General features: G+C 36.2%; 2 protein-coding genes across 2 annotated transcripts in view; both read right to left on the reverse strand.

Moving 5' to 3' along the window:
• Positions 1-5,391: 5,391 nt before the first annotated feature.
• LOC113116570 (CUGBP Elav-like family member 3) lies at positions 5,392-9,041 on the reverse strand. Its single transcript, XM_026284810.1, has 5 exons — positions 8,798-9,041; positions 7,535-7,681; positions 6,637-6,700; positions 6,459-6,551; positions 5,392-5,605 (listed from the first exon to the last, which is right to left on the reverse strand). Exons 2-5 carry the CDS (start codon positions 7,583-7,585, stop codon positions 5,424-5,426), a joined length of 390 nt encoding a protein of 129 aa, XP_026140595.1. The 5' UTR covers positions 7,586-7,681; positions 8,798-9,041; the 3' UTR covers positions 5,392-5,423.
• A 2,330-nt stretch (positions 9,042-11,371) lies between these two features.
• The window catches only part of LOC113116571 (CUGBP Elav-like family member 3-B), a 41,057-nt gene continuing 40,663 nt past the window's right edge, over positions 11,372-11,765 (reverse strand). The window contains exon 5 of the mRNA XM_026284811.1: positions 11,372-11,546. Coding sequence (XP_026140596.1) covers positions 11,532-11,546 — 15 coding nt within the window. The 3' untranslated portion in view covers positions 11,372-11,531. The remainder of the gene's footprint in view (positions 11,547-11,765) is intronic.

Below are 11,765 nucleotides of genomic sequence, written 5' to 3' on the forward strand. Positions count from 1 at the left end.
TTCCTTTAAAATTATTAGTGCTGTCAAAATTAGCGCGTTAACGCATTCGATTAATTTGAAATATTTAACGCGTTAAAAAAAAATAACGCAATTAACGCGGTTGCAGTTTTTTTTTATTTCCAGTTGTGGCCTATGTGTGTTCAACGTGCAAAGAAATATGGATAAGACGAAGGAAGGACTTTTAGACGGAAAGTTTCAGTATAAAACTTGCCACAAGAAACATTACTCTTCATTTAGTCTGCCACAAGAAACAGCAACATTAAAATCATGAACTCAAATGTCATTGTTTAAAAAAAAAAAAACAATGACTGTAACAGTGCGTAAATCAGACCTTTCTGTAACGCTAACATTAATAAGCTTAAAAGAAAATAACGAAATAATTGTGTAGCGGAGTATTTTTTGTACACAGTGCCGCGAACTGTCAATCACTCCTGTACGCGTGCATCACTGTCCTCCTCAGCTGCAGCAACTTGCGCTCTCTCTCTTCATCAAGCTTTAAAAAAGGGGACAAAAAAGATCATATTGTCTTTGTGCATAGGCTATAGATTAATTAGATAAATGAATATCTAAATTTGTGGCTTGCCGTCTACGGTATTTTTTTTAGAACTTAGAAAAAAGATGCTGCAGCCAATGAGCAGCCAGCGGGGGCTGCAGGACGACTCAACCTCCGCAGACAGTTTTTAATGTTTATCAGACAATAAATACTCAAGATTTTGCTTTAGTATAACTCACAACGAGTTTCACACACCTTCTCCGGCCACGTTGAGTTGTTGACACTTAACAGTGGGAAAAGCGACACATGCGCTATTCACTTGTATAACTTAAGGGTGAATGGGTAATGTAGTTTCTGCTCTGGGTGGCGCACGGAGGGGTGGCGGTACGCTCAAGAGCTATATTTGGAAGTGGCAGTACCTGTGCGTACTGGCCCACTGAAAGCACTGGCAATGACTATACTTTGGAATTTTTTTGCAGTCCACTTAGAATTCAACATGGAAATCATTTTTGTTTTTTATTGGCATTGATTGTTTTGAAATTCAAATGGTACTTACATGCCTGTGTTTTTATTTCTGTAATAAATATGGCTTTCAAGCCAACAGTTAATTTGGAGGATATTAATGGTTTATTGCAGGTATGTTGTTTACATGAGAAAATCTGTGTTACAAGTTAAACAAAAATTCCAATAAACAATCATATTTTGAATTTAAATAGTTTCTTTGTCTTGAGTTGACATTAATTATTTACATTTTACATTTACATATCCAAAAAGTTTCAGTCTTTTAATTGCGATTAATCGCGATTAATCGCGATTAATTTTAAAAAATTGTGCGATTAATTAGTTAATTTTTTTTTAATCGATTGACAGCACTAAAAATTATACATTTTCTCAGTTTAAACATTTGATATGTGATCTATGTTGTATTCTGAATAAAATATTGAAATTTTAAACGTCCACATCATTGCTTTCTGTTTTTATTCACAATTTGTACAGTGTCCCAACTTTTTTTGGAATCGAGTTTGTATATGTACTTAAAATGTATTTCAAATGTTCCCAGCGTTTTCTTTTAATTGATTTATTAATTATTAACCATTCACAGTCAAACCCTAAATGATTCAGACACCAGATATAATTGTTGATCTTTTTTTACTAGTGGGTGCAGGACACTATAGTTAATTTATGGAAGTGAGGATAGCAAAATAAAGCGAAGTGTGACATATTATACCCAAAAAAATCTTCACACAGTGGACTACCATAGAAATTTGGTTCCAAAAAAGATTTAGACACTTTGACCTGTGTCAAGTGTTTTTTCTTTGATTGCTAACGTGACCTTTTACCACCACAGACTAAACAAAATGAAGCATTGCTTGGAAACTGGTTGAGCTAAATTGGCATTATCGATTACATTTAACAGCTGACAACTATTCATCTGAATCCATTACCTTTCTATCATTGTTATCTGACATTACTATCACAAAATGAATTTCTTCTGAAACGGTTTAACTCTGAAGTCTTGTCATATTGCATTACCATTTTCCAAACTAAAGCGAATAAGCTAATAATGTGAGAAATGCTGAAGGTGTCTGAATAAATCTTGGTTTGACAGTAATGGTATTCACACAACACAAATACCAAATCATTCATTTAACTATTAATCATGGCCTTAAAACACAATCTGCTAGCCCCGCCCAAGGCTCACGCTATTGGTTGAGATTTTCTCATTGCCCCGTCCTTCAAATGTTGGCCAATGAACAAGCTCCTTTTTACATATAGGCCAGCATCCTTACATACAATATTACATCAGAAAGGTCATGTAAACATGTATATGATGTGTTTGCAGCCGTATGGTGCAGCGGTGTGAATGTGCGTGTCAGACTGTCAGAGGACGATCTGTTGATCCTCTCGTGGTCCAGCTCTGTGTCTTTTCTACAGTCTGCTTCATTTCCCTGAAATATAATATCATCTCAGTATCCAGACATTTAGGCTTCTTCAGTATATGACACCCTCGTTGATACACACAGATCACGTAAAGCATGACAGACCTTTGTTTTAATACCTTTATTTTATTTAAATAAGAAACAAAACTTTGATCAAAAAAGTTAAGACGTAAATATCATCTTTGCGATTCATATTTCAATAAGTTACAAAGTTTTACAATTGCTTTAATGTAGTTCTCTAAACAAAACAAAAACATGAAAACCAAGAGACCACATCCCAAACCAAGTTTTTCAAATATGAATAAATAGATAAATGAAAAGATAAAGCATTAAAACTGCCCAGAAGTTCCTGAGTCCCCTAACATCACATTTATAATGAAAATGTAGAGATCTTAAGATGTTTTTTCTTACAATAATAATACTATCATCTTTTGCTTTTATGCAACTATTCTTATTTTCTTTTTCAAATAGTTTATGTTTTAGCTTAATTATTTAAACCTGATCATGGTCATTTTATTGTGGCTTGTCTTGTCTTCTCTTGTTTTTGTTTTTTAAATATATTTTGTATGAAAAACAGTCATGTCAATTCATTTGTAGTTGTAAGAAAGTCCATCAGAAGTAGCGTGTGTGTGTTTGTGTTAATACCACTGACATCTCTCCATAACTTTGTGTGCATGTGTGTTTGAATGCATGTGACCTATGTACATGATCTTATATTTGTCCTTAGCATGTACACACACATATGAGTGTGCAAGATAACAAACATCTCACGTTAACAATTCAGCTGTGCAGCTCAGCGTCTGGGGTCTGCTTCAGTAATCTCCATCCTGACGACAGAAAGAGAGAGAGGTCGACTGCATTACACTGTTAATCCTCTGCTCTGGATCACAGGAAAAAAAGCAGCCGGTCCAAGAGCAGACAGCGCTTCAGCTTTCAGGTTAATGTCTGTTTCTTCAGGCTCCTCAGTGTGAATAAAAACATTATTGGATCATCATCATCATCACTCACGCTCATCTCGCTCATGTTAGATGACACTCTTTCCAGTCGAGTGATTCCTGTGATGGTTCGTAATCATTCACTGAATAAACTGACATCTCTCTGAATGACTGAATGTCATGTCATTTATTCACTTTCATGTTATGACTTAAAATCTGCCAAGTTTGAATATGAGACTTAAATTTCAGTCTGCTCCTTGCACAATGGCTTCAGAACATTTTGCTCCATTCATGTTTATGGGAAAGAGCAGCCTGAACATTCCTCTAAACATCTTCATTTATGTTCAACAGAATATGGGTCAAGAGCAATATTAGGGTGAGCCAATGATGACAGAATCTTTATTTACCTGCTCTTATGTTATATGATACACGTTCTGAATCATTCATAACTATAAGCACGCTATTTACAGCACAAAATAAAACACTTCAGAGACTGCAGTCTACTTCATCATCATCATCACAGAGAGTGAGCGGGTTACTAATGTGTAATTCATTTCTAATCGAACTGAAAGCGATCAGTCAGATCTCACAGTAATTCATCAGAGAGATCAAATGCACCTTGTGGCCTTTTGCAGAAAAACAACAGAGCAACCCGAACCAAACAAGCCAATCAACTTACTACAGCTTCAGAGCTGGTGGATTATCTGCTGCTAGAGCAAACCATAGCCATGGGGTCTCTGACTTTCATCAGGAGAACACGAAACAGCATCACCAGGAAAGAAAACTGATCATAGTTTTTATTATTATGCTTGTTTGTCACATTTAAACGTGAAGTGTATCATTTCTGGCAGGGTTACTTTAGAAAAAATGTGATTTATAAAGTTTTTATATCATATTTCATAGTTGTTTTTTCACTTGTCTTTCCAAAGTTAGTTGTGTCAAGTTGTTTCTTTGTAATTTGTTTCTCTTCCATTTTTATTTGACTCTCTGACTCTAGCACTCTCTATTCTATTCTAATCTCTTTTTTTAATTTCCCCTTTTAGACTTGCAATCTATTCATTTATCAACTGCTTGTTTTCTTAAAAAAAAAAAAAAACTTAACACTAGCTTTTCTAATCTTTTTGTATTCTATCTGTTTTATTTTTATTTATTATATAATAAAAGTTCTGTGTTAGGCTTTATAGCAGTTGTATATCATTGCTCTTTTGTTGATTTTGATTGCTTCTATTGACCTCATTTGTAAGTCACTTTGATTAAAAGCATCTGCTGAATGACTAAATGTAAAATGTAAAATTATTTGTGAAATTACTAGCAATTTCTGAGTGAAGTCTGAAGTCGTCTGTGTCATTTGTTCATATAAATATATATTTTGAGCATGCACTGCCTCTGTATTATCTATCATAAGCATCCTTATTAAGACAAATCCCTTCAGAATTGTCTCTTTTTCTCATCTTTTTTCTAATTTTTCCCTCCTTTTGCATGACAAATCTCCCTATTTCCTAATGTTTTGTCTGCTCTTACCTGTCTGGGTCTCAGTAGGGTCTGTTGGCATCTTTTGGTCTTTTCAGCTGCACTTTGAGTCTCTTTATGCCGATCTGAAATCCGTTCATGGCCTGGATGGCCGTCTGAGCGCTCGCCGGGTTATCGAAGCTCACAAAACCTGAGAGACAAAGAGAAAAGAGAAAAGTGCTGCCATGCAGATTCTGATTGGTCGATAGTGCCAGGATTATTACAGTTAACTACATTTATGCATTTGGTAGACACTTTTATCCAAAGCGACTTACAGTGCATTCAGGCTTTACATTGTTCCCTGGGAATTGAACCCACAACCTTTTGTGCTGTTAACGCAATGCTCTAGACTAAAAACAAAAACACTCAAACAAAATTAATAAACTTTTTAACCTTAACATAAAAACTAAAAACAAAAAAAAACAAAAAAATTATATATATATATATATATATATATATATATATATATATATCTAAATGATAATACAATATCACCAGTGTATAGCTATGTGAATTGTGGGAGGTTTCTAGGTAGTTGCTCCCTAGTTAGTATTTTCCTGAACACACACGGTGCTCGTTCTTAGCGAAGCACTTGCTTTGATTGGTGGCTCGGTCGACAAAGACTTTTGCAGAAATGACGTTTCCGAACGGCAGAAACATCTGGAGCATTTCTGAGTCAGTGAACTCCTGAGGCAAATGGTAAATGAAGATGTTACACCCCTCAGGACCTGCAGCACACACACACATACACACACACACACACACACACACACATACACACACACACACACACACATACATACACACATACATAATGAGAAACTCATATGCAGTTATTTATTAACACATATGTATAAATAAACCAATAATTAGCAATGAACTTGTAAAAAAGTACACTTATTTGTACTGAATGTGCACTTGTAGTGTACTTAAAATTCTGTAAGTATGTATGTTTAAAATAATTCTAGGTAATATAATATTTATAAAATAAAAGATCACTTAAAGTCACTTTTATGTATACTTTTTTAGAATGTAATTATATGTAATTAGAGTTCATTTAAATAAGTATGTTTTCATATATTTTGTTCTGCTTTAAAAGAGAGCACCTATTTAGATTTTAATTGTAGTGGTATTTTAGATTACATTTGAAGTACATTTTGTTTTTTAAATGTTTTAAATTGCAATTACACACACACACACACACACACACACACACACACATATATATATATATATATATATATATATACACATATATATATTTAAATACATACAAGTTTTAATAGAAATGATATAATTGTATTAGCTTATCATAAAGATATAGCTTTAGTTTGTCAGGACATTGAGCAGCACTTTAACCATTTTTCAAAGACAATAGTAATTATGTAATGACATATAAAGATGAAGGTCTTAAGTGTGTCAAAAAACTCTAAAGTTCAGTTAATTGAATTTAATATCAATGAAGTTACAGTTAACATGCAATTACATTTCATTTGACACTTTATTTTCCTAAGAAGAACTATTTTTTAATTTGTGGAAGTACACAAACTGTCCTTTTCTTCTAACAGGAAATGACATCACCTTCTCTCTGCTGCTGCAGTTGTTGCTGGGAAACCGGGGTGGGTTGCTGTATGTACGGCTGGCTGATCAGTCCATATGCAGCTGGATAGGCAGCTGTGAAGCAGAGAGTTTGACACATGCTGATACAGACGGATGTGACACAAAACATCTTCAGTGAGAGACTGAGGAGCTCAGTCACCTGTATAGTGCTGCACGCCTGCGTACGCCTGCTGGAGAGGATCTAACACTGCCCCCGCCGGACTCTGGGCCGGAGGAATGATGAAGAGAAAGCATTCACCAGTTTCTGAATGAATGTGAGGGGTTTTGTGCATGCTAAACTCACTCCCATTATGTGAGTAGATCACTTGTTAGAGGATGAGTTGACTGAACTTAAAGGGAGACTCCTCCCCAAAATGATAATGTTGTCATGAATCACTTACCCCCGTGTCGTTCCAAACCCATAAAAGATTTATTCTTCTTCTGAACACAATTTAAGATATTTTGGATGAAAACGACTTGGACTATTCTGAAGATGATTTTCATACTTTTCTGGATCTTGACACTGTTATTTACTTGGCAGTCTATGGGGACAGTCACAAGCATTCAGCTTTTCATCCAAAATATCCTAAATTGTGTTCCGAAAACAAACAAGGAATTTATGGGTTTGGAAGGACATGGGGGTAAGTGATTCATGACAAAATTCTCATTTTGAGATGGAGTATCCCTTTAACATTTTAAGGCAGTGGGGTTTTTTTACAGTGTAAATGAAGTAGCCTACACACACACACACACACACACACACACACACAAAGACATACGAATACTCAAAATTGTTTCTGGTTTCTAGATTCAAATTTTATGTTTAACATTATGTCATAAAATACATTTGTGCATTCTCTTTTTATGTAGATTTCAAGTACTTTATTTCATACAATAATACATTTGTTTTAATCACCATGGGTCACCGGCCTAAGTTGTGGCAGGGCCGTTTGGGGGAAAATCCAGGGCTGTTTTTTATTCCCGGGCCGTCCCTGATTGAGGGTCATCTCTAGTGTGCTCTGTGCAGTTTCAAAGCATTAGGGATTCTCCTTACTCACCTTGATATGGATGAACACCATTGGTGTAGATTTCTGAAGCTGGCAGCCCATTGGTTTTTGCCGGTATGGGACTATAGCCGTTCACTCCGATTGGTGGAGGCAGAGCTGAGATGGGAGTGGCTGCAATAGTGGGCGGAGTGTTTGTACCTGTAGCCAATCACAGAGCAGCGTGGAGTTTAAACTGACAAGTAAAAGAACAGTAAAAGCTGAACTCTTCACATACAGATCACCTTGTGAAAAGTGCACTTATAATACTCTAATACGCATTAATCCACAAATGACTTAAGCTGTTAATTTTTTTAATGTGGCTGACACTCCCTCTGAGTTCAAACAAACCAATATCCCGGAGTAATTCATTTACTCAAACAGTACACTGACTGAACTGCTGTGAAGAGAGAACTGAAGATGAACACGATGAACACGTGAAGAATGATTTGTTTGCGAACCGGATATCCAGACTGCTTTGATTTGAACTCTCTCACACACAGACACGGAAGAGAAGACAATGCTATATATAGTCTTAGTTTTTGCTATTTTTTGGACCAAAATGTATTTTCGATGCTTCAGAAAATTCTAACGGACCCTCTGATGTCACATGGACTACTTTGATGATGTGTTTCTTACCTTTCTGGACATGGGCAGTATACCGTACACACAGTTTCAGTGGAGGGACTGAGAGCTCTCGGACTTAATCTAAAATATCTTAAACTGTGTTCAGAAGATAAAAGGAGGTCTGACATGTTTGGAACGACATGAGGGTGAGTTATTAATTATATAATTTTGATTATTGGGTGAACTAACCCTTTAAGCCCAAGAACTTGATTTTGATTTTAACTGTGATTTGATTCTAAAGTGTGTTATTTGTCATTACATGATAAAGTTAATGTATTTTAAATGTACTAAATTGCAACTTCATTACAAATGTGTAATTGCAAATGTATTTAAAATACAAGTTACAATAGAATTGTCATTAAAGTATATTTTAGTTTATCATAAATGCTTGTCAGTTTTCAGCAGTAACACTTTAACCATAATTATGAAATTACACAATTATTTTTTGCATATAACATGCATTTAAAGCTGCGGTAGGTAACTTTTGACGCTCTAGCGGTTAATAAACAGAACTGCTTGCGTCTTGCGGAAGAACATCGTAGCCGGAACTACTTCTCTCTGTTTCTGTCTATGAAGAATCACACAGGTACTGGGTTACTCCGCAGCGGTACTGAATATTGTAATGTAAGCATATTATGATGTAATTTGGACCTGGTTCCTGAAGCACAGGTAGCTGTGCTGTGTGGTGATGATCACCTGACGAGGGGGTGATGGGGTGATGATGCCGTTACCATTGAGTGCTGCCATCTGCTGCATCTGCAGCGCCGCTACTGTAGACACAGGTGACAGGTATGATGCTGAAGCAGCTGAGACAGACAGAGGAAAGAGTTAACAATACAACTTCCACATATGCTTGAGCTTTTATGGCCTAGGACTTGATTTTTACTGCAGTCTGTTAAAACTCACTCTCTTCAGTTTATTTACTTACATAGGAATAAACAAACCATTTAAATATTTATTGAGTGAAACTGATTCATGACGTGTCATTTAACATGACACAACAGAAAAATATATTGTTTAAATATTATATTATATTATATTATTAGGGAAAATAATTTACATTATGAAGTCTCTTTTGCTCAACAAGAATGCACTTAAAAAATAGTACAAAAAAGTAATATTGTGAAATATGAATGAAATTTTTAAATTAATGTTTTCTATGTGAATGTTTTGTAAAGTGTAATTTATTGTTGTGATCAAAGCTGTATTTTCAGCATCATTCCTCCAGTCTTCAGTGTCACACGATCTTCAGAAATCATGAAAATATGCTGCTTTGCTGCTCAAGAAACATTTCTGATTATTATCAGTGTTGAAAACAGTTGTGGTGCACATAATTTTGATGGAAACCGTGATACAATTTATTTTTCAGGATTCACAGATGAATAGACAGTTTAAAAGAACAGCATTTATTTGAAACAGAAATCTTTTTTAATTTTTAACATTTTAATTGTCTTTCCAGTCATTGAATTGTTCTTATTGAAGTATAACTATAAAAAAGTGTACTGAATTAAACTGAGACTTTTTGTAACAATTGCACATAATTGCTCTTTTGTTGTTTTCGCTTTGGATAAAAGTGTCTGCTTAATTAAATTGAAATGTAAATGCAAAACCCTATTTAAAACTAGTTTTCTTTCTACATTGATAAAAAGAGAACTTTAAAATCTTATAAGGCTAATGGACATGTAATGTGTCGTTGTGTGTGTGTGTGTGTGTGTATGTGTTTGTGTGTGAGTGTGTGCACTGGTTTAGGTGGTTTAAAGAAATTTGTAGAATGACTATGACATTTATGTGAAGTTTATGGGGGACACTGGCTATGTTCCCGTAATTCAAAAGTCTTAAAAAACATACTAAATGTTTCAGGTTATGCATGTAACCATAGTTCCTCAAAGGAACGAGACACTGCTTCGGAGGACGCTTTGAGAATGCCCTTTAATGTGACCGGCTCTGAACCACGTGTGTAATCAGTCCAATGGATAGGCGAGACGTCAGAGACCAGGAAGCTTAAAAGCATTTGTGGCAAAGCCTGCGTTAGCCTCTAGGAATGAAGCAACACCCTCTGCCTGTGAGAGGATCTCTCCTGATGGGAACCTCCCATGGAATCCCATCAAAGAGGGAAATCAGGCCCGGCCAAAATGGGGCTACTAACAGCAGCTGGGCTCCGTCCCGGTGCACTCTCTCCAGAACTACCTGGAGCAGAGCAATTGGGGGAAAAGCGTACAGACGAAGCCTCAGCTACATGTAAACCACGGCATCCAGACCCAGTGGAGCTGGATGAGTCAGAAAAGTACCAGAGGAGACAGTGCAATGTCATTCGAGTCACAAAAAAGATAAACCTGAGCATGGCCAAAAACTCTCCACTTTTGCTTAAAGCACGGCCAGCATTTCCAGGCAGTTTATATGCCTCGACAGTCCGCGGGCATGGTGGCCACTCATGACCGCACCCCAGCCGGTGAGGGACGCGTCCATTGCCCTCAGGGAGAACCCCTTGGTCTTGAGCCAGCACTGTAGGGGTCTCATTTAAAGCAGGCCATGACTTATTAAGTTGGACACAACTGCCATCAGACCCAGCAGTCTGGAACTGCTTCACAGTAAGTGACTGGCCTTCTCTTGCTCTCGTGACTGCGGTGAGGATAGACTCAATCCGAGCTGGAGACATACGTGCCTGCACCGTGGTAGAATCACACACCACACCCAAATAAGTGGTTCTCTGTACTGAAGAAAGCACACTTTCTTGGCATTAAGTCTTAACCCCAGCTCTTTCGTGTGAGGGAGAACAACATCTCAATGGGAAACATCAATCTGGCTGTGAATGAACTGAAAGCAAAGGCACTGAGAGTCTTCTTACATGATCAAAATACAATTCAGTATGAAATTCTGATTCAAAACTGGCTAAAAATCCTAAAAGCAATAAACAAGCAAATTGCTCTTTATGGCAGTGAGATATGGAGACCTCTAAAAACCCAACCAGCACAGCACAATCCAGCCCAACCAAATCACACAGTTACAAAAACACAATTACATTGCCTATTGGAAAGATGCCACTAAATTACAAAAGAAGATGAAGCTGTATTTAGACCTAAACTACAAAACAGCAGAATACCTGAGCTGTTTAAAATATCACAACTTAAGACAGACTGAGTGATCACTGTCTGGCTCTAGAGAGAAGACGAAACGGAAATAAAGTATGCATTTACTTAATTTACTAAACTTTATTTGTTATATTTATGTATTAGATAATCGTTTATTCCTTATTCATGTAATTATAAATATTAAGTCATGCCAATAAAGCTCATTTGAATTCGAATTGAATTGAACTGAGGAAAGAGGAGAGAATAAAGAGTAGGTCACTCACGGGAAGAGTTCGCCTCTGAGTGACTCTGGAACTTCACAAATGCACAACCTGTGAAAACAAGACAAACATCAAAGTGTGTCCTCACCTTCTGTCCATCCAAGATGCAGATGAGTTTGTTTCCTCATCAGATTTGGAGAAATGTAGCATTGGTAATTAACTTTTTTAAATTAAAAGCACTTGTATTGATATTTTCTAGTAAAAGAAAACCGATTGGTCACTTTCATATTAAATTGTATTATTTAAAACAAAAAGTGACAGTAACATACA

The sequence above is a fragment of the Carassius auratus genome, chromosome 16 (assembly GCF_003368295.1).
Source record: "Carassius auratus strain Wakin chromosome 16, ASM336829v1, whole genome shotgun sequence".
NCBI classification, from domain to species: Eukaryota; Metazoa; Chordata; class Actinopteri; order Cypriniformes; family Cyprinidae; genus Carassius; species Carassius auratus.

Bases quoted from the DNA above. Each gene is read 5' to 3' on its own strand.
- LOC113116570 (XM_026284810.1), bottom strand. From the start codon at position 7,585: ATGGGCTGCCAGCTTCAGAAATCTACACCAATGGTGTTCATCCATATC. The intron at 6,701-7,534 runs GTGAGTAAGGAG...CCTCCGGCCCAG, and splicing joins TGGTGTTCATCCATATCAAG to AGTCCGGCGGGGGCAGTGTT. The intron at 6,552-6,636 runs GTGACTGAGCTC...TCTGCTTCACAG, and splicing joins AGGCGTGCAGCACTATACAG to CTGCCTATCCAGCTGCATAT.